This window comes from Eulemur rufifrons, chromosome 5 (genome assembly GCF_041146395.1).
Source record: "Eulemur rufifrons isolate Redbay chromosome 5, OSU_ERuf_1, whole genome shotgun sequence".
In the NCBI taxonomy this organism is placed as follows: Eukaryota; Metazoa; Chordata; class Mammalia; order Primates; family Lemuridae; genus Eulemur; species Eulemur rufifrons.
Window position 1 is genome coordinate 50,093,430 of NC_090987.1, and position 24,272 is coordinate 50,117,701.

At 35.4% G+C, this 24,272-nt stretch overlaps 1 protein-coding gene across 1 annotated transcript in view; it reads left to right on the forward strand.

Moving 5' to 3' along the window:
- The window catches only part of TWSG1 (twisted gastrulation BMP signaling modulator 1), a 48,958-nt gene that overhangs the window by 9,756 nt on the left and 14,930 nt on the right, over nt 1-24,272 (forward strand). The window contains exon 3 of the mRNA XM_069468265.1: nt 6,322-6,421. Within this exon, the coding sequence (XP_069324366.1) occupies nt 6,322-6,421 (100 nt within the window). The remainder of the gene's footprint in view (nt 1-6,321; nt 6,422-24,272) is intronic.

Consider the following 24,272-nt stretch of genomic DNA (forward strand, 5'->3'; position numbering starts at 1 on the left):
GAAAACCTTGTATTGACTTGTGAGTACTTTTGGCTAGTATTTATGATCATTTTTAGGATGATATAAACATCATATTTCATGAAAGTATTCAAACTTAGGTTCAGAGAAAATTTTATGGCTAATTTTAGCACTTGTTATCTGAAGATTTATTTAGCACTTTTATTGCTGAATTGATAGTCTTTGTTTATTCTATAAATCAATTTAGTTATTAAATCTTAAATTTTCTGAAATAAGTTAGAATTTCAAAATAATTTATTTCTTATTAATAATTCTAGATTTTTACACTATATTTTGTCTTAAGTTAAAAATATAAATCGTTCAGGTAACTTCAAGGCTTCCTTTTTTTTTTTTTTTTTTTGAGACAGGGTCTCACTCTGTCACCCAGGCTAGAGTGCAGTGGCATCATCATAGCTTACTGTGGCCTCAAATTCCTGGGCTGGGCTAAGGCACTCCTTCTGCCTGAGCCTCCCACGTAGCTGGGACTACAGGTGCACACCACCATGCCCAGCTGATTTTTCTATTTTTTTGTGGAGATGGGTCTCAATATGTTGCTCAGGCTGGTCTTAAACTCCTGGCCTCAAGCCATCCTCCCGCCTTGGCCTCCCAAGGTGCTAGGATTACAGGTGTGAGCCACCGTGCCCAGCCAAGGCTTTCTTAATTACAGTAAACTACAAAATTAACTTTCCCTTCCTTTTTCTGTAATGAATGCAAATCAGATTCCACTTTGGGTTCTTGCTAGAGTAATCTTGATTTGTTACTATACCTATAATATTTTGGCTTACAATATAAAATGTTTTTTCTCTTCTGAACATTATTTTATTTTCCTATATTGTCTTTTTGGTTTTTTTTTTTTTTTTTTCTCTTCATCCTACTTCCCTGCTTTTAAAAGTTGTGGCTCTAACCCATTTTTGTCTTGTTTTGGTACATTTGACACCTCATGGAATTCTTTGAGATTAATGTCCAAATTTGTAATGAGTTAGGCCTGATGTAATTTAAAGTAAGAATAAGTCATTGTTTCCCTCCAACTGTTTAATGCAGTTGTAATAGCTGCTAAAATGTGTAAGTGGAGATTAAAGTTTATTTTCACTGGCTGTTTCACTTGTTGAATTATTGTATTAAAACAAAGATGAGGAGGCCAGGCACGGTGGCTCACGCCTATAATCCTAGCGCTCTAGGAAGCTGAAGTGGGAGGATTGCTTGAGCTCAGGAGTTTGAGGTTGCAGTGAGCTATGATAATGCCCTTGCCCTCTAGCCAGGGCACAGAATGAGACCCTGTCTCAAAAAAAAAAAAAAAAAGAAGAAGAAGATTTTATTGGGACATTGGAAATTTTCAATCATACATAAAGTAGGGAGAATAGTAAAATAACCCCCCATTTGCCCATCACTCAGTTTCAACAGTGATCACCATATATGGCCAGTCTCCTCTGTACTTACCCTCAACTCACCCAGGTGGATTATTTTAAAGAAATCCATTGGGGCACTTTTAGAGTAAGCAAGATTAACATCAGTAAGTTTTTGTTACCAGTTTAAGAAATGGGTGCCATTTGATATATTTTGGTAGTTCATGTACATACAGGAATTTGTATGCTGATTTATTTAGCCAAAAGGATAAATTCTGTTTTTAGTATTGAGTCACTCAAGTTTGTGTTATTTTCAGGGCAAAAGTTTGTGTCGTGGGCTATACCATCTGGGTGGGTACACGCCGTGATATTTGCACAACTACAGAAATGCCTTACAGTGCTCTCAGAACATATCCCCATAGTTAAGCAATGCATGACTGTATATAGAATAAGACTTTCGGCCGGGTGTGGTGGCTCACGCCTGTAATCCTAGCACTCTGGGAGGCCGAGGTGGGCGGATCGTTTGAGCTCAGGAGTTTGAGACCAGCCTGAGCAAGAGTGAGACCCCATCTCTACTAAAAATAGAAAGAAATTATATGGACAGCTAAAAATATATATAGAAAAAAATTAGCCGGGTATGGTGGTGCATGCCTGTAGTCCCAGCTACTCGGGAGGCTGAGACAGGAGGATCCCTTGAGCTCAGGAGTTTGAGGTTGCTGTGAGCTAGGCTGACGCCACGGCACTCACTCTAGCCTGGGCAACAGAGTGAGACTCTGTCTCAAAAGAAAAAAAAAAAAAAAAAAAAAAGACTTTCCATTAAAGTTGATTGAATAGTTGTATAAAATTCTCTGTCCTCTGGCATTCAAAAATTTGAAATTCTCTGCTGTATTCAAGGTTTTTCCTAATACACATGTACTAAAATACATTTCAGTAATTAGACTCTTCCTTCAAACTTTTCATCCTGCCAGATTTTCATTTCATATAAGCTTTTTAGACAGCTTGCCAAATTCTTTCTAGATACTCATGCTGGTCAATAGGGGATAGTCCAGATGTGTAAATTTCAGTTTTCCGTTTAGTATAAAACTTTGATTTTTTCCACCATAAAATTATTGAACAATGTGCTTACAAGACTTTAAGAACATCTAGCATAGTACTTCACACACAGAACGTGTATCTTATTCCATATTACCCTGGCTCTAACATGCAAGAGCAGGTGGTGGTAGAAAAAGCCTGAGTCAGAAAACCTGGTGTCAAAGCTGTGTTGTGTGAACTCAAGAGGAATTACTAAACCATTCATTCTCAACCTTTCTTCTCACAGTAGGGAACAACCACACTTTCTCTGCAACTTGCAGACTAGGGAAGCAGGGGATACAGTTCTTAACTGGCTGAAGCAACGAAAGAATTAAGTATTGCATTCCAAGTCATTGGTTTTGCAACTCCTAGCCAGTGATACCTATTTTACCTTTACAAACAATGATTAAGCTTGGGCAATAGCATTTCTAATTGTATTCAGGTACTGAGAGTGAAAGATATAATAATGCCTTTGATTAACAACCTTAAGGATTATCTAAGCTTAATTATGGGCTTATTCCCTCTAAGAAAGAATAATAACTATAATTATTTAAATGTTAAATTAATGAAAAATATTTTAAAAACAAATATCTAACCAAAACAGTAGTCACAGACCAGCCACTTACTAATTGAATGATGTGTAAATTTCAATAATTTCATTTTAAAAGTGAGGATAATAACCACCTTGATAGGGGCTTTATGGGATTCAAGATAATGCATATAAAACACTTAGCACAGTGCCTATTAGTGTTAAGTAGAACCTACTTAAGAATTTTGGGGAAATAAGTAATTGGAAGCATTGAGTTTGTCTTCATTTTGGATTTCTGTGAACTTGGTGTTTGGTTTTGATCACATATTCCATTTAACTGAGCAGTCCCCAAGTTTAGTCACAGTGAGGTTAGTAAAATATATATGTAACTCAGTCCAAAGCGAACAGTCTAATTTCATCTCTACCATGTTTTCTATTTAAGAAGTGGAAACTTTGAAACAGTAGTAAAATGGAAGCTAGCAAAGTTTTTGAAGGTGATAATAAAGAATGAGAAAGTGGACAAGGCATGGAAGGGATTAAGAATTTAAGGATTATTTCTGAATTTTGGCACATTGGATGTACCATTATGCAGCTATTATGTTGACAGATTTTTACAATAGGCAAATGCTTATTTTTTTTAGATCAGGATAGTATGTAATCATTATTTTGTTAGAAATGCATAAGAATTTACCAAAGTGGGAAGAATTTGAGTTTTTTTCTTCTACTCTAGTAGGTATTTTCCAAAGTGTTTTATAATTTAAAAAACACTTTAAAATTTTTTTTAAAGCCTTTTTGAAATCTTGACTCTACTCTTTCTGGGTATAGAAGATTGATTTATGTCCTTATAACTAAAACAGCTAAAGGTAAATTTTTGTTTTTAAGTGTCCTGAAGAAAAGATTCTGCTTGATTTAAATGGAGTAATTTTTTGTTTTGTTTCTTGCTTTTTGGAATCCTTGATTCATTGCAGAGAGTTACATTTTGAGTTGTTTTCTTCTTTTGGATTTCCAATACTTCAGTTCAAAGCGCTTTACAAATGTTTATTATATTTAGAAACATTCATCCTAACCACAGTTTGCTTGCTGTCAAAAAAATTGTACATTTCCAAGTATGTTTATGACCAAACATTATTCAATAATGTGATTTTTAAAGACATGTAGAGTGAATAGAAAAGAATGAATTACTTGATGAACTACATGTGGCTGCTATTCATAATTATTTACACGTGGAAATTCATTGTTTCAATTTGTTTCTTGACTTAAAAACAATAGTCATGAAACAAATGATTTCCATATATTTTTGCTCTGTTGATTTGCAGTGAGATTTCTGAGATCCTAAATGCCAACTAGTAAATTTTGCTATGTAGTATTTTTTCTTCGTCTTCTAACTATGTAGTATTTTTCTCCTGGAAAGTGAGAAGTGTGTTTTTGAAAATTGAAAAGGCATGAGTGCTGACCAAAAAGTTGGTTTGAGAATCTCATTTTTCTTATTTCCCGATCTTCTACAAACGGTGATGTGAGTTATGAAGAATGGCGAGTATTTGATATATTTGAAGACTGACTTACTCAAATTACTAAAATTTCTTAATTTGTGTGATTAAATTTGTTTTAAGACAAAGGTTTTTAGTCTTTTCTGTAGTAAGATAGAAAGAAAAAATATATATTAGCTAGGATATTGTTGCTTGGTTGGGATCCAGCCAGTTTAGCAGTAATTTTTTTAACCATTAAAGTCTTAATCTGGATTTTTGTCTTTTTAATAGTGCTATATTAAAAGTTTATCTTTAAGTCATTTCTCCCATGTTTCTCCTTCCTATAGCTTTTCATTTTTTATTCTATCACTAAATTATAAATCAGTAATCTACAGTACCTTATCATAACAACATGTAAAAGTGCAGCACAGGCATCTATTAAGAGGGTGTGAAGAACATATAATCTTCAGAGTTAGATAACCCAGGCACCTTCAAGCAACTTTTAATTAAGCTGTTAGTTTTAACTTTCCATTAGTTAGCATAATCTTACAGTCTCACCCACCCTTTCATTCCTGTTTAAAACACTTCACAAATCCCTAACAGGGAAAGGCATAATGAATTGCTTCAGAGACTCAGATTTCTCTAGTGGAAGCCAATAAATTTGACATTCATTTGTTAATTATTTAGTATAATATACAGTAATTAGTTTAACATGTTATCATTTGGAAGCTACATAAAAAGAGGCACTATATTCTTTGAATAAATTTGTTACTTTTCTAATTTGTTTCTCCCGAGTTAGCTTAAATAATAACGTAAATACAGGTTGAGCATCCCAAATCCAAAAATCTGAAATCCCAAATGCTCCAAAATCTGAAACTTTTTGAGCACTGATATTGCACTCTAAGGAAATGTTCATTGGAACATTTGGATTTCAGATTTTTGGATTTGGGATGCTCAACTGGTATAATGCAAATATTCCAAAATCTGAAAAAATCCAACATCCTAAACACTTCTATTCCCAAGCATTTCAAATAAGGAAGACTCAACTTGTATAAGCAAAGGTAGTAAAGGGATATTTTCTATGTATAATGTAATTAAAATTTTAAAAGTTTTATTTCTTGTAACTAAGTGGCAACCTTTTTTTTTTTTTTTTTTTTGAGATAGAGTCTCGCTCTGTTGCCTAGGCTAGAGTGAGTGCCGTGGCGTCAGCCTAGCTCACAGCAACCTGAAACTCCTGGGCTTAAGCGATCCTCCTGCCTCAGCCTCCCAAGTAGCTGGGACTACAGGCATGTGCCACCATGCCCAGCTGATTTTTTCTATATATGTTTTTAGTTGACCAGGTAATTTTTCTTTCTATTTTTGGTAGAGACGGGATCTCGCTCTTGCTCAGGCTGGTCTCGAACTCCTGAGCTCAAGCGATCCATCCGCCTCGGCCTCCCAGAGTGCTAGGATTACAGGCGTGAGCCACCGCGCCCAGCCAGTGGCAACCTTTATAAAACTAAAAAATAAAAATTATCAATATCCTTAACCTTGATGCTGTTTCTAAAAAATGTGAACTCAGAAAATGTTCTCTTGCTCCAAAGACAGGATAGACAGATTTTTATGGAGAAACAAGTCACAAGTATAGCTTTTGCAGCTCTGCTCTTCTAGATGTCCAAATAAGTTTGAGCTTGTCTGACTCAAGCATGACCAGTTTGTGATTAAGCATCTATACTTTTCGTAAGTCCCTGCCATTTTAGTCCCTTTCTTTATAACAGGCTCAGGAAAATTACCTTTAAAATTTATAAAAAAATAAAAATGGTGTCAAGAATAAATTACTATAAATGCAAATATTGTGGGAGGATTTGCTTAAAAAGTAACAATCTTAGATATAGTTATTTGGAATTTGAAGTTTAAACATCTATCATATTTCTAGGAGCTCTGCCAGTGCCGGCCTGGTGAGGGCAATTGTTCCTGCTGTAAGGAGTGCATGCTCTGTCTCGGGGCCCTTTGGGACGAATGCTGTGACTGTGTTGGTAAGTTGACATGCAGTGACATTTTTTAGCATTTCTTATCATAGAATCCTTGACTTTAAAGAATACTCATGTATTAATACGTAAACAAGTACATGTATAAAATATAGTAAGCAGATAGAACATTATACTTTCACATTTGCTTGTATTGAATAGTATGTAGATATATATATATATATTTTTCATTTGTGTAGAAAAAGATCTAGGAGAAAATTTAAAGTGCTTGTCCTGGGAAGTAGGAATGGGGGACCAAGTGACAATTTTTAATTTTTTATTTTGAAATTTTTTATCCTCTTGAATTTTTTATAAAAAGCATTTTTTAAAAAAATAAGCATGTCTCATAAACATCTGAAAAAGTCTCTAAGATGTATTCAGTTTAAAAATGTGAGGTGCAAAAGTGTGTTTATAAAATGCTATCATTTGTTGTTAGAAAGAAAACTTACATGCATAATAAGAAACACCTGTCATCCCTTCTTTGACCAGTTAATTTTTTTTTAAACCGTTTAAAACCCCAGTTCAAGTATCCGCTTTTCTCGAAAACCTTACTCATTTGACTGAGATGAGATGGTTTATGCTTCTGTCAGATGGTTTATTGCGTGCTCCTGTAATCATTCTGTAGTCTCTTTCAGTAATGTATAAACTCCTTAAGAACAGGGACAATGTCATGTTGATCTTTTTTACATTAATTTCTGTTTTTTTCCCATGGTGAGCTATATGCATATAATTTAGAAATCACATAGTACTAAAACAATCTCATCTCACTTCTTTCCAGTGCTTTGATCCGGTGCCTGCAGACCATCACTTTCAATTTTTCAGTGTTGTATTGCTTTCATGATTCTAAACGATATCCTTATACTAACCTCTTGAATCTTTGATTTTAGAAACTCTCAACTGGCTTCCTTTTGTGGTAGATGAAGATTTAGTTCTCTTGTCTTCCCAGCGTGGTTTTATCACTTCCTCTGATTGTGTTTACTTTAATAACCAGTTTAATAAATTAGTGTTATATACTAGTTTGCATAATAATGTTAAGCACTAATTTGTTAAATGAATTATCCTATTATCTTTTTGTATTTTGGGTATATTTCCTGATAGATTTCCTAATGTTTTAGCCCTCATATTCATTCTTAAAATTTTTGTACCCTTTTTTAATTTCCAAGAGCCTTTCTCCATTTGTCCTTTTGGGGGAAACATACTGTTCTTGTTTAATAAACAAGATATTTTTCTGACTTTCTGGGATTATCAGTTAGAGAGTTTTGTTGTTGCTGTTCAGGTTTTCCTTTGTACTCTTTGCACTGTTTCTGTTTTCTCAAATGTCTGGTGATCGTTAGGTACTCCAGAGCTTACTGGGAGTCCTGTGCTTGCGGACAGGGCATGGAATCAGTTTGCCTCACTAAAAGATGGTTGGAGAATGAGCTGCATTTTTCATTGAGGAGCCCCCTCTGTTTCATGTCTACAGATCTTTCCCTTTGGGGTTGTGCAGCTTTTTCCAAGAAGGGTCTCCCAGTTTCCTGCTGGGGTGGGGTGGGGTGAGGGTAGTACGCCTGGCTGCAAATGTTCCTGAGGGCTGATGTCACAATATTCAGTAAGCATACTCTCATTTACTTTCCTTGGTTTTTTTTCATTCTTATCTCCGCACTTTGCAGTTTTTGGTGTTCCCAGCCCAAGGCCTCGTTGGTTTAATTTCTCTGGAGAATAACCCTCTGATCTCCTACAGGTGTGGAAGAAGAGAGACAAGGACCTGAAGGTGTAACTACCTGCACAGTGGGCTTGCTGTGCCACACTGATGCCCCCAACTCCTGTGTCTCTCCAGGGTTGGGCTGTGAGGAGACTCTGCTTAGTTACCTTTGGCTCTTAGGTTCTTCAAAGATGGAGTTAGTGTTTCGGTTTCCTGTTTTTTCTTACTGTTCCACTGTGAATTCTGAGAGAATGGGGGCAGAAGTGTCTTTTCCTCTGTCCTCTTATCTTCATCTTGGTTTCTCTAACAGCTAGTATGTCTGGCACATAGAAGGGTCAGATGTTTTATGACTATCAGATAAATGAGTTCTTATTGAATTATTCTCCCAGGATGGACAGTTTATTTTATGCCCTTGATGGTTAGAAAATTTTTATGACATCAGCTGAAAAAAACAGAAGCTTTGAATTATTTAAGAGCATTAACTGTAAATTAACTTAATATGCACAGTGAAAGTAAAGAATAGCCATATGAATCCCTGATAGACACATACAAACATTTAATTTAAACATGGATGCCAAAATACACAAATGCTTTTTTAGCATTGCCTAAAAAAATAATGTGTGTTGTGTGTGAGTGTTTGTATGGCAATGTTTGTGTGTTTTGTGAGTGTACATGTGTTATAATATGTGTGCATGTTATGTGTTTTAACTATCACAGTATAACAGTGCTATTCAGCTTCTTCTTTCAAGGAAAGAATTCCGTATTTTTTCCACCGAGAAAGAATAATTATACCTGTTTATATCTCTACAATTTTAGAAGCAACTGGTATGCTTCTGAGCCAGTTCCCCTTTTTAAAAAAAAAAAAATGTTTACTTAAAGTAAACATAAGGGTTAATGGCCAGTTTTAAATTTTGAGTAAGTTCGTGATGTAACCTTATCTTTAGTTTAAACGCAATCTTTGTACTTTCTAGGATAAAATTTAGATATTCTAGTTCTGTTTATAAAGCAATCTTCCTTCTTGTAAGCAGCTGTCTTCCAAATTAGGCTCTTTTTGCAAACCTGCGGCTTCTCCTCCCTCCTAAGTTGAAACACTCCCCATAGTTTTCTTAGGTGGGGCACAGATCTGTGAGAAGACCCAAATTAGAATGCAGCCTTCCTTTCCTCTCTTATTCTGTGCACTTTAGCATATACTTTACCTAGCAAGCTTTCTCCTTTGGCTGCCCTATATAAGAGTCTTAGCTTCTCTTTTCTGATTTTCTCTTAAGGTAAGAGTAACTACCATAGTTCATTTTCATCCTTGCTATCCAATATATTCCTCAAATCCTGTGGACTTTGGATCCTAGATCTCCACCCATGGGCTCTTTTGTTGTTGTTGTTTTTAATGTTTTTACTTTTCCAAATGTACACAAAAATAGAACAACGAACTGCTATGTACCTACTACCTGCTTCAGCAATCATTAATGTATTTCCATACTTGTTTCATTCATCTGTCTGTATGTGTCTCTATTTCTCCCACCTTTTTGTTTTGTTGGGGTATTATAAAATAAATCATTTACTACACCCCCAAAATACTTTAGTTATACATCTCAAAAAATTAATTTTTCTTACATAACAGTATGTTATTACCATACCTGGTGTAATTAATAGTACTTCTTTAATATCTTTTAATACCCACTCAGTCCATACGCAGATTTTACCAATTGACTAAATGTTTCTTGTAGTTGTTTTACTCAAATCAAGATCAACAGAATCCACTTACTGTATTTGGCTATTAGATTTCTTAAGTTTCTTTTACTCTAAAACAGTTTCTCCTCCCCTTCTCCCCCATCTAATATTTCATTGGCTTTTTGAAGAAACTAGCCAGTTATGATGGAAAATAAACCACATCCTGGATTTGGCTGATTGCTTCCTATACTTACTTGTTACTCTGTCCTATTTCCTGTAGGCTGGAAGTTACATCTAAAGGCTTGATTAGATTCAGGCTCAACTTTGGGGAGCAGGCAGTGGTACAGTGTTGCAGTAGAAAGGCAGCTGCTGTCCAGATGTCTTGCTTTTAGTAACGCTGAGATTGGTCCATGGTTCAGGTAGCGAAAGTCCAATCCCTTCATGATAAAGGTCCCCATCAGCCTTTCACCTGGTGGTTTCACCCTTCCTTGATAACCATGGCTTGAATCAGTTATTTCATTATAAATTAAAAAATGATGATTTTCTATTTTCATCATTACTTCTGCAGTTATTAGCTGGGATTATTCTGTATGAACTTCCCCTCATCCATTAGGGCCCTTTGTTTACCTGAAATGAAGGATAAGTAAACAAAATATTTATGTAAGATAAATATTTAATTCTTTCTCTTTATCCATTTTTAGCATACTGACTTTATGCCCTAGCAAATTTCATTGGGGTTCAATACATATTGATTTGCTTTTTGATAGGTTTCTTTCTTTTCTTTTTTTAAAACATCATTATGAAATCATGGCTTTTAAAAAATACCTGGTATTTTAATTATTTGTTATCATTTTTCTTTTTGCTCAAATTTCCCCATCTTTGGTTAGAAGAAACCTCTTCAAACCTTCAAAAAGGCTCCTGAGTCCTTTTGATGTGATTTGTGTCATCTTTGTTAGCTTCCAACAAGCTGTCCCAGGCTCATCTTAAACATTCGCTGCTTCACATCTGGAGTTCGCCATTTCCCAAGGGAGCTTTGGTTCCTGTTGTGAAAAAATGGTAGTTAGGGACCACAGTCTGGTCAGTGAGGGTACTTGTTGCTACTGCTGGGTTACTTCTAGCCCTTTTTAATGGACAGAGCTAATGGCTATGCAGAAAAAATTTTGAGTTTGCATTGATATTGTAATTTTATTTTATTTTATGTTATGTTATTATTTTTTTGAGACAGAGTTTTTCTCTGTTACCCCTGCCTAGAGTGCAGTGGGGTCATCATAGTTCACAGCAACCTCAAACTCCTGGGCTCAGATTATCCTCCTGCCTCAGCTTCCTGAGTGGCTGGGACTACAGGCATGCACCACCACACCTGGCTAATGTTTTTATTTTTGTAGAGACAGTGGCTGTGTTGCCTAGGCTGGTCTCGAACTCCTGGCCTCAAGCAATCCTCCTGCCTCGGTCTCCCAAAGTGTTAGGATTACAGGTGTGAGCCAACATGCCTGGCCTAATTTTTTTGTTTTGATTATGTAAAGCATTTACATAATTACAAAGACAAATGTACATAACAATGGTAAAACAGATGGTTCACTTACATCTTTGACACCTCCACTCTATTCTCTCTCTCTCAACTATAGTTAAGGTGACCACATAATTTGTTGTTCAAACTAGAACACTTTTGAGAGTGAAACCAGAACAGTGGACTAAACCTAAACCTTAATTGACCTAAATTGTCTCAGGAAAATTGTGACATGTGGTTTCATCCTATCTATTACCATTTTTAAAACTTCAATAAGCATTTATATTTGTTATGCAAAACATTCATTCCTTACACAGAATATTATGCCCCTTGCTTTTTCTTTCCTTTTGTTTCCTTTCTTTCCTTTTTAAACTTAATTGAATGTCCTGGAGTTTCTTCCATATTAATATCATTTTTGTGGTAGCTATGTAGAACCCCATGGTAAGCTGTAACAGTTTATATACCCATTCACCCATAGAGGGACATTTAGGTTGTTTCCAATCTTTTACCATTACAGATAACACTGCAGTGAATAACCTGTGTAGTCAGTTCTCTGTAATATTGCTAAGTCTTAACAGATCATCTTCCAAGAGAGTTGTATCATTTGCATTCCCACCAATGAGTTGTAGCTCTGCAATATACCGGTTCTGCCACGTCATTTCCAAGAAATTATATTGCCAAACTTTTGTTGCTGTTGTTACCAAACTTTTGGAATTTCAAAAATCTGACAGTTAAGAAATGGTATAATTTTTATTTTCATTTCTCTTTTTACCCACTGAGGTTGAGCATCTATTCATATGTTTAAGAACTAATTATATGTACTTTTTAATGAATTGTTTATTTCTATATTTTGCCCATTTTTCTGCTTTTTTTTCTTAATTACTTAGGAGTTTTAAAAATACATGATAAGTCATAAAAATGTGTCTTAGGGCTATAGTCCCAACATCTGTGTTATAAGTATTTTTTCCCCACTTGGTAATTTGTGTTTTGAATATGCTTTGGTATTTTTCATCCAGAAAAGTTGGGGTTTTTTTATTTTAATTTTATTTTATCTTGCTTTAAGAGATGAGGTCTCTCTGTGTTGCCCAGGCTGGAATGCAGTAGCTGTTCACAGGCACAGTCCTACCACTGATCAGCACCACAATTTTGATCTGCTGCATTTCACTCCTCCTTAGACAACCTGGTGGTCCCTCACTCCCAGGAAGTCACCACACTGATGCTAAATTTAGTGAGGATACCCTATCAGCATAGCACACTACAGCCCAGAACTCGTGGATCAAATGATCATCCCGCCTCAGCCTCCCCCGAGTAGCTGGGACCACAGGCATATGCCACCAAGCCCTGCAGTCTTTTATTTTTATGTAGTTAACTTTTTCAGTGTTTTCTTTTCTTACTTTTATATTTTGAGTCTAAAAAGTAGGGGTTTTCCCCCGCACTTCCAGGTAGTACTTATATGGTTTTATTTTTATTTGTTTACATATAGCTCTCTAATACATTTAGAATTTATCCTGGTTTATATGTGAGCTATGGATCAGATTTTTTCTTTTTCAAACAACTACTACTATTTATTTAAGTATTGTTTTTAAAGTCTTAATGCTATTTATTTAAAAGTACATCTTGCCTGCCATGGCGGTGCACTCCTGTAGTCCCAGCTACACAGAAGGTTGAGGCAGGAGGATCACTTGAGCCCAAAAGTTCAAGGGCAGCCTGAGCAACATAGTGAGACCCCATCTCAAATGAATGAATGAATGAAAGAACAAACGAACATCTTTCGCCACTGATTTGAGATGCCGTGTTTTCATACGTACTTTGCTTTATTTCTAGATTTTCTGTTCTTTTTCATTGGTCTCTGTGTCTATTCATGCATCAGTACCACACTGTTTTGTTGATGGAAGTCTTATGACATGTTTTAATGTCTGGTAGGGCTAACCCCCATCATTGCTCTTCTGCCCACAGTATATTAATTTCATGCACACATATACATAACCAGGGTCAATAAGAGGATTCTTTTCTCCTCCTTTGGGATCACAAGTGTTCTTTATAAAGGACTTCCCAACCAGACCTATCTCTGAACACTGATTTTCTAAAAAGTTATAAATATATTGAACAAAAAGAACACTGACTTCATTTTTAATTAAGCTGTTTTTTCCTGAGGTTTTCTGCCCCCAAATCAGAAACCAAACCATTGACAATTAAGTTGTTATATAATTGAAATGCTCTTTTTTTTGTATTTTGGATCTGCCATTAGATTGCAGTTTTAGGATAATATGCAACAAAAACCTGAACTAAATAGCTCCCTGTTTTGATTCCATTTTTCTTTACTTATAGTTTCTGATCCTTAATTTCCATTTTATGGCTGTTGTTCTGATTTTAACATCTTCGACTAGTTTTCCTGTTCAGTAATTTAATGTAAATGGGATGGATCAATCAGTACCACATAATGATTTAAAACATTTTAGAAAAACACAAAATGATGTATGATTAAAAAATAGACTCTTTAACTACATTAAGAAATTATAACTTCAATTCATGTTTAATGTGCAATAAAAGTTGAATTCTATAACAAATGTTAAATTATAAGAAAAACTTAATAACATATGCCAATGAAGAAAAAAACATAGCAAGCATCAACTTTTTCATCTTGGACCACCTCTTTAGTATGTCATGGAAGATAAGAATTCAGTGGTATGCTGTTTGGATAACGTTGATCTGGAAATACGAGATTTTTTTCTGGTACCAAGGTCACTTGCAGTTATAGTCGATTGGAACATCATAAGCTCTAAGACCAGGCAGGGAAGCCTGCCAAGAACCTGCTTAGCAACCACAACTCTTTGGCCCTTTTTGCCACACCATTTCATAGGTCCCAGACCTCACCCTGATGAGTGGAAACAGGGAAAGGGCCAAGGAAGGTGGGTGGTGTCAGCCAATGGGTAGCACCTGCAAAACCCAGGAAGACAAGATCAGACAGCTCTGCACTTGGAATACAATGCTTAGACAAGCTCTACCGCCCAGTGGATCAAATGTTTTTTCTCTAATCCTACTCCTTATGAGGTGAATTTCTTGAACTCTGACTTTCACTTCAAGTCTACAGTTCTAATACCAGCCTTGATGGGTCTTGGCATCTTCCTCTTGGACCATCAGGCTTTTTGTTATGACTCTGCCCCTTGTATCTCAGATCAGATCCTTTGGCTCCCACACGGAATAGATTTCTGTCTTGCTTCACTCTAACAAGTTGCTTTTCTAATATTAAGGAGCAAACAGGTGCTAGGAGTTCAAGTTTTTCATTTTTTCCTTTGAAAATGCTGATAGTTTCTCATTTAAGAAAAACTATGCAAAATGTTTAGATACGTCATTATTTTTTAATTGACAAATGAAAATTGTATATATTTGTCCATTGCAACATGTTGTTTTGAAATATGTATACATTGGGGAATAGCTAAACAGAGCTAACATATGTATTACCTCACTTTTTTGTATGTGGTAAGAAGACTTCAAATCTACTTAATTAGCAATTTTCAAGAGTATAATACTGTTATTAACTATAGTTAATCAGCCCCTGATAACCATTCTACTCTCTATTTATATTAATTCAACTTTTTTAGATTGCACACATAAGTGACATCATACAGTATTTGCCTTTCTGTGCCTGGCTTATTTCATTTAACATAATGTCCTCCAAGTTCATCTGTGTTATAAATGACAGGATGTACTTTTTTTTTTAAATATCAGTATATTACAGGGGTACAAACGTTTTGGTTACATAAATTGTGTTTGTATAGTTTGCGTCAAAGTTATAGATCTGCCCATCACCCAGAGAGTGTGCATTGTACCTGTTAGGTGTGATTTTACCCATCCACTCCCCTGCCTTCCCAGGATTTCCTTCTTTTTAAAGGCTGAATAATAATCCATTTTGTGTGTGTACCATATTTTCTTTATTCATTCATCTGTTGATGGGCACTTAGGTTAATTCCATATCTTGGCTATTGTGAACAATGCTGATGTGAACATGAGAATGCAGTTACCTCTTCAGCATACTGAGGTAGTTACATTTTTAATATTTGAGAACCTCTATACTGTTTTCCATGGTGGTTATACTAATTTACATTCCTACCAATAGTGTGCAAGGGTTCCGTTTTCTCCACATCCTCTCCAACACTTGTTTTCTTTCAACTTTTTTGATGATAGTCATTCTAACAGGTGTGAGGTGATACCTCATTTGCATTTCTTTGACGATTGGTGATTTTGAGCATTTTTTCCATATACTTTTTGGCCATTTGTATGTCTTGTTTTGAGAAATATCTGTTTGCATCTTTTGCCCATTTTTTACTTGGGCTGTTTGTTTTCTTACTGTTGACTTGTTTGAATTCCCTATATTTTGGATATTAAACCCTTATCAGATGTATGGTTTGCAAATATTTTCTCCCATTCTGTGGTTGTCTCTTCACTCTGTTGATTGTGTCCTTGGCAGTGCAGAGCTTTTTGCTTTGATATAATCCCATTTGTCTATCTTTGCTTTTGTTCTCTTTGCCTTTGGATTCATAGCCAAAACATCATTGCCCAGGTCTTCAGACTTTCCTTCTATGTTTTCTTCTAGTTTTAGATACATCATGATCACTCCCCAACCCCTCCTCAAAGCCAGCCATAGTAAATGTTGAATTTGATTGAAAACAGGCCAGAATTGGTATGACAAAGTACAATGCCTTATGTGCTTTTTTGTTGGGTTTTATTTTGCTCAAGATGTTTGGTTGGTCTAGAATGTTTGTAATTCTTACCCAGTAAGTATTAACGACACCGAAGTTTGGTGTCATTTGGGCCTATTCAGAGTTCACTTTTAAAGCTAATGCATTGACAGGAAACTGATAAGAAACAAAACTGGATTTAATTTATCCATTGTGTCAAGTAGCCCAGGACCTAATCCCAAAATGAATCCCAGTCACAAATGTTTTCTACTAGTAATAGCTGCTTCTTCTTTAGAGGGAATTTTCTTCAAGGACATTCATTAAATGTCCTTTTTTGCTTGGAACCCACCAAAATCTGTTTGTTATGTAAAACATGAGTCATAGTATAATTTTCAGGAACAATTCCAATAACCTTTTTCCCTCAAAATTAGTAATGTTAGGTAATCGTTTGTTTTCTTAAATTAAGGTAATTTTTTCCTAAGTAGCCACCATGGAATAACAATCACTTAACTCTGAAGTGTTTCTCTGAGAAATTAAGTAACAATACCTTTACTCTAGATTAAAATTAAAAAAAGATTCCCTTTTGTGACACTCACTGGACCCTTAGATTGATCTAACTTTCGTGACTTTTAGAAGTGATAATTGACCCTACATTTTTAAAGTAAATTATTATTATTCAAAAGTCCCCTAAGTTGTCACAAAAGCAAGTTTGGGGATTACATTATGAATATTTAGAAGTTATTTTGTTTTTGTTTTTGCTATTTGTGTTTGACCTCAAATATGAATCCTAGTCAAAGCAAGGGACCTACTTTGATTTAAAGGATTTTTTTAAATCATTCATATGCATAATTCACCTTCCTTATCCCAAAAAGAACTTTGAGGTTGCTTGTAGTTTACTTTTTATATGTTTTCTGCCTTTTTAAAAGACATCCTAGCCTGGTAACAATGAGCACACCTAGGAATAACTGAAGATAAAATGAAAACTTCTATTTTTCTTTCTTTCTTTTTTTTTTTTTTTTTTAGACAGAGTCTCACTCTGTTGCCCGGGCAAGAGTGCTGTGTCATCAGCCTAGCTCACAGCAACCTAAACTCCTGGGCTCAAGCCATCCTCCTGCCTCAGCCTCCCGAGTAGCTAGGACTACAGGCATGCACCACTATGCCCGGCTAATTTTTTCTATATATATTCTTAGTTGTCCATATAATTTCTTTCTAGTTTTCTAGGGAGAGGTCTCACTCTTGCTCAGGCTGGTCTTGAACTCCTGAGCTCAGACATTCCTCCCACCTCGGCCTCCGAGAGTGCTAGAATTACAGGTGTGAGCCACCGTGCCTGGCCTATTTTTCTTATTCTTGATTAATAAAACAGGTAAGTTTGTTCAAAATAATAGCAACAGTGTATTTGATTGTGTGTGTGTGTGTGTGTGTGTGTGTGTGTGTATTATATATTTTTATATATGGCAGTCCCCCCTTGTCTACGGGGGATATATTCCAAGACCCACAGTGGATGCCTACATGTACTGTATTTTTCTAATAGATACAGACCTATGATAAAGTTTAATTTTTAAATTAAGCACAGTAAGAGATTAACAATGATAACTAATAGTAAAATAGAACAATTATAACAAACTGTAAAAGTTACGTGAATGTGGACGGTCTCTCCCTCCTCATCCTCACTCGCTCCTTGCTCCCTCCTTCAAAACATCTTACTATTTTCAGATTGCATTTGATTATGGGTAACAGAAACTGTGGAAAGCAAATCCATGGATAAGGGGTGACTACACGTTTGCTTACATATAAGTGAAACAAATGACAATAGTGATACATGGACAAGAGGGAAGAATTAGGATTGTTTTGTTATTATAAGGCACTCATGCTGCCCATGAAGTGATACAGTGTTATTTGAAAGTGGACTTGGATTAGTTGTAAATGTATATTGCAAATTCTAGAGCAACCACTAAAAAATGTAAAAAGAAAAATACAACTAATATGCAAAAAAAGGAGAGAAAATGGAATAAAATAAAATGCTCAATTAAAACCAAAAAGGCAGAAGAAGAGCAGAAGACAAAAATAGGAACAAAGGACAAGGGCAAGAAATAGAAAACAGTTAACAGACATGATAGATATTAATCCCGCTGTATCAGTAATCATTTTGAATGTCAATACTCTAAATGCGCCAATTAATAAAAGACAGACATTGTTAGAGTGGATCAAAAAACAATACTCAACTATATATTGTCTAACAGAAACTCACTTTAAATATAAAGACACATATAGATTAGAAGTAAATGGATGGGCCAAGCACAGTGGCTCACACCTCTGTGAGGCCAAAGCAGGAGGATCACTTCAGGCCAGGAGTTTGAGACCAGCTTGAGCAACATAGCAACACCCCGTCTCTACAAAAAAACAGAAAAATTATCTGGGTATGGTGGTGCACACCTGTATTCCTAGCTACTCAGGAGGCTGAGGTAGGAGGATCGCTGTAGCCCAGGAGTTTCAGGTTGCAGTGAGCTCTTATGATGCCCCTGTACTCCAGCCTGCTCAACAGAGCAAGACCCCACCTCAAAAAAAAAAAAAAAAATAGGCCAGGTGTGATGGCTCATGCCTGTAATCCTAGCACTAGCACTTTGGGAGGTTAAGGTGAGAGGATTGCTTGAGCTCAGGACTTTGAGACCAGCCTGAGCAAGGGTGAGACCCCATCTCTACTAAAAATGGAAAAATTAGCTGGGCATGGCACGTGCCCAGCTACTCCGGAGGCTGAGGTAACAGGATCACTTGAGCCCAGGTGTTTGAGGTTGCAGTGAACTACAGTGATGCCACCATTTACCCAGTCCAACAGAGTGAGACTCCATCTCAAAAAAAAATAAATAAATAAATAATAGTAAATGGATGGAGAAAGATATACCATGCCAACAAAAGTAAATGAGAACAGCTATATTAATTTTAGACAGAGAAGACTTCACAAGAAGAAAAGTTATCAGGGATAGAGTGTTATTACATAATGGTTAAAGGAGTCATTTCTCCAAAAAGACATAACAATTCTTAGCTTATATGCACCTAACGACAGAGTGTCAAACTATGTGAGGCAAAAACTAATAGAACTGCAAGGAGGAATAGATGAATCTACTTTTATGGTTGGAGACTTCAACCTCCCTCTTCAGAAATGAACAAATCCAGGAGGCTGAAAATTAGTAGGGACATAACTGAACTCAGCAACACCATCAACTGGATATAATGAATATCTATTGACAATTTCATCCAGCAACAGTAGAATGTATATTTGCCTCAAGCTCACATGAAACATTCACCACAATAGACCACATTCTGGCCATAAAACACATCTTAACAAATTTAGAAGACTAGAAACCGTACAATGTCCACTCTCAAGACTACAGTGGAATTAAACAAGAAATCAGTAACAGATAGTTGGAAAATCCCAAAATGTGAAGATTAAGCAACATACTTCTAAATGCATGGATACAAAGAGACATCTCAAGAGAATTTAAACATTTTTTGGACAGAATGAAAATGAAAACACAACTTACCAAAATTTGGGGGATGAAATGAAAAGAATGCTTAAGGGAAAATTATAGCATTCAATACATATATTAGAAAAGATTAAAAATCTAAAATCAATAAGATTCTACCAAAAAGCAAATTAAATCCAACGTAAGAAGAAAAGAAATAATAAAATTTCAGTAGAAATCAATGAAATTGAAAATAGGAAATCAGTAGCGACATAGCAAGACCCTGTCTCTAAAAAAAATGAAAAAAATTAGCTGGATATGGTAGCACATGCCTGTAGTCCCTACTGGAGGCTGAGGTGAGAGGATTGCTTCAGCCCAGGAATTAGAAGCTGTAGTGACCTATGATCATGCCAGTGTATTCCAGCCTGGGCGGCAGAGCAAGATCCCACCCCACCCCACCCCCCAATTTTTTGTGAAAGACACTGTTAAGAGAATGAAAAGACAAGCTATAGACTGGGAGAAAATATTTGCAAAGATATATCTGATAAAGGACTATAATCCAGAACATACAAAGAACTCTTAAAACTCAGCAATAAGGAAACAAACAACCAGATTTAAAAAAAAATGGGCCAAAGACAGTAGAGGGCTCACCAAAGAAGACAGACAAATGGCAAATAAGCATATGAAAAGATGTTCCCCACATCATATGAAACCAAGGAAATACACATTAAAGCAATGAGATACCACTACACGCCTAATAGCAGGGTCAAAATTCAGAACATTGACAACACCGAATGGTGGTGAGGATATGGAACAACAGAAGCTCTGTATTATCTCTGTATTATCATTTCAATTTTTCTGTAAAACTGTTGTAAAAAAATGCATTAAAAATAGGTTGCAGGGGGGAAAACCTATAATGGACAATGCAGTCCTATACAAAAAAAATATATCTATCCATATATCCTATTGTCAGAATAAAGAGACCTGTTTGGAAAAAAGAAAAACCTTAGGATTTTTGTTGGAAGTTCACTGAATCTGTCTATAAATTTGTGGGGAATTGATACAGTTTTAATATTAATATTGAATCTTCCTATCCATAAGCATAGTATCACTTTCTTTTTAATGCCTTTATTTCCTTAATGTCTTTTAATAAAGATTTATCATTGTCAAAAACAAAGAAATTAAATTTAGAATGTTTATTAGTGTGTGAAACAAAGAACAGTAGATTTTGTTGGTGCTGTAAAATTTTAGAAACTCAGATGAGACTATACTGTAGAGTGAATTAACCATAGACTTTTTAAACTTGGTGCTTCTTTAAAGATATCTTATCCTGAAGAAAAAAAGAGATTTTAACTTCTTAACATCATTCTATATATTTTGTGTGGCTCACTATAGAATTATGTGTAGTGAAATAATTTTTAATTCTTTAAAATTTCAGTGTAGCAGTATCTAAATTGGATTTAATGTAGTCAGGAAATATTTTATGACAATAATAATAGCTAATGCTTATATAGCATCTTTTATGTGCCAAGCACTTTCCATATGTTATTTTATTCAGTCTTTACAACAAACCTAATGAGTGTAAGGTGTTATTTTCCCTCTTCTGTTTTACACATGAGGAAACTAAGGCCAGAAAGTTTAAATGACCTCCCAAAGGCCAGACATCTAGTTTGGAGGAGAGCAAAGATTCACTCCAGTAGTCTAGCTTTAGGGTTCGTGCTCTGTGAACCATGATGTTACACAGCTTCCTGTATGGTACATGTTATTCAGCTTCTTGTGAAGATGAAGATGAAGGTGGTTGTCATTCTCAAATTATATGATAACACAGTAGTTTTCATTTGTAGCCATTATAACTTTAACTCTTAAGCTAGTAATGATGTTGGCTTTAATAAACAGTTACTTACAACTGCTGATTTTTCATGATCTCCATAAAGATAATTGGGATTGGGGACAAAGCTGTAGTTTAAATTTTCTCTTTGGATCTAGCCAGACTGCCTGAGAATTGCATACTTAGACTGCATCTTTGTGGCCCTTTATAAATTGCCTGCTGAACTATACACTTGGCTGCATGCATTGAGTCTTCATTTAGAGGCATTATATAAATATGTCAATTCGTGAGAGGACAGGTGGTGGTAGATTTTTATGTTTATCAAAACAGGTCACAGCTTTTAAAAGATTAAGGAAACCTGCTCTAGACAATGGCCTGCCCTCGGTCTTTTCAGTTTTAGTCATTTATCTGAGCGGAGTCCTGTTTGCATCTCTGCATCTTCTAATATCATCACCCAAATTCTTTCTCTCTTTTGTAAACAAAAGTAGTTGTTTTGTTTTCAGAAAAAGACAATTATAATATTGATTTCATTCTTTTTAAAACTGTACATCTCCTTTGGAGATTCTGATTTACTCCCTTTATTCATGCTGAGGAAACTAAGTGCTAGAAATGAAAATTTCTGCCTGCTCTCATACTCTTCTCAAAATGAAGTCTATTTGATCAGATGCTGTGAATCCCATCAGCTTTTCTGGGTAACAGCCACCATATTCTGCCTTAGGAATCTAGCTACAATGGCCACAGTCTCTTGCCATCTGTTCTTCTAATGGAGCTAATCTCAAACTTTTTTTAAATCTCAGGACCACTTTGCACTCTGAAAAATTCAATCTTTTGTGATCTGTTGTTATGGTTGAAATAAAGAAAGAAAATAAATAAAGAAAATCCAGCCTAGCACAGCTATGTAATTGGAAAAGAGAGGATCATTTTAGTAGCCTTCTCTGATAATTGTGTGTATTCTTTTTTGATGCTACACCACAACTGGACAAGTTCTAATTTCTTAAAGGTTAGTTACAAAGTAGAATCTGAAACTGGTTTCTGAAACTCTTCATACACTATTACATCACAATCCATTGGTCTGTCTTGAACTTTGAATAACTTTTACCCATGCATGATTTTGTAACAGTATCCATTGGCCATTATAAATTATGGCTTCACTGAATTAGGCAGATCTTCTAAATATTGATACATTTCATGACAATATTGAAAAATAACATTAGTTTTACCACAATCTCATCAGAAAAATATATAAATATTAGGAAACTGTCAAGTCATGATGGTAGATATAAATTTTCCAAAATTCTAATTTTTGCTTGAAAACTTGCATTTTTATCATCAGCAACAAATAATGTAAGTTGTGTCTTTGAAGTAACATGTTCACTTCATTCATTTTCAATAAAATATGTGTCACATATATAACTCCTCATAGTCATGGTTTATTTGGTAGTAATTTTTTCAAGTACAAACACTGTTCCAAGGAAAATGTGGCTAGTTCAGCTCACAACTCAAGTGCTTTTCCTCAAGACAAGCATTGTATGTAGCAAGTATTTGCTGCATGTTTCCCAGTTCATTACACAGAATATTAAAAAGTTGTATGTTCAAGGGTCCCCATTTAATAAAGCTAATGATTGTTACTGCTTCATTGAGCATTTTCTTAAGTGAATTGGCCTTTCCTTTTTTTCCTGTGTGTGGTGGTGAAGGATACAACGGTTTGGTACCACTGTCTTGATTCATGCTAATGCACCAAGAGTTTTACCCATCATTGCTTTTGCTTTTGCACCATCTGTGGTGCCAATGTTAGAACTGTTAAAAAAAAGGAAAGAAAGAAAGAAAGAAGAATTCTTAGTATTAATATAAAAATGATTTTGACCTTACAACCCTCTCGTAAAGGATCTTGGGGACTTCAAGGAGTTCATAGACTACACTTTGGGAACTACTGTTCAACTATTATATATTCTATCTTGACTAGCCAGAGTATTTTTTTTTTTTTTTTGTGAGACAGAGTCTCACTTTGTTGCCTGGGCCAGAGTGCTGTGTTGTCAGCCTAGCTCACAGCAACCTCAAACTCCTGGGCTCAAGCAATCCTCCCGCCTCAGCCTCCCGAGTAGCTGGGACCACAGGCATGTGCCACTATACCCGGCTAATTTTTTCTATATATTTTTAGTTGTCCAGCTAATTTCTTTCTATTTTTAGTAGAAACAGGGTCTCACTCTTGCTCAGGCTGTTTTCGGACTCCTGAGCTCAAGCAAACCATCCGTCTCGGCCTCCCAGAGTGCTAGGATTACAGGTGTGAGCCACCGTGCCCGGCCTAGCCAGAGTATTATATTAATATATTCAATATTTTAAAGAAAACTGATGAACTAATAATTTTGCATATCTAAGTAGGCTATTTAAGTTCAAGTATTGAGTTAAATTTTGGGGAAATATAGAAAAGAAAGACATCTAATGTCTACTACACATATGTATTTCTCTTTGAAATATAATTTAAAAACTAAAATTACTACTTGCATATAATACAAGAAGGTATGTATAATGAAATGTCTCCCTTCTTTATACCCCTAGTCCTTCTCCCTAAAGTTAAGTATTTATCATATGTACTTCCAGTAAAGAGGTACTTATTTTTCAAACTTTTTATTGAAATATAATATATATCCAGAAGGTATACATGATAAGTGTATGGCACAGTGCATTTTCATAAGTTTAACACACCCCATAACTAGCATCCACACTAAAAACCAGAACATTGCCAGCACCACATAATGCCCCCTTGTGCTTATTGGTATGTTTTAACATGGTTGTACTTTAAGACTCTAAGATACCTTTAAAATAACTTTATATTTACTTAGATCAAAAAGCACCTTTTATTAATATTTTTAGTCTTTTTTTTTTTTTTTTTTTTTTCATTTAGAGAAAGCTCTTATGTGAACCATACATTTCAGAGAGCTTTTGTTTCTTCCCTTTGTCAACACTGGGAAGTTCTAACTTTTGGAAAAGTTAACTATATTTGGAAATAACAAGAGCTTTTTTCCTACAAACTCTAGAAAT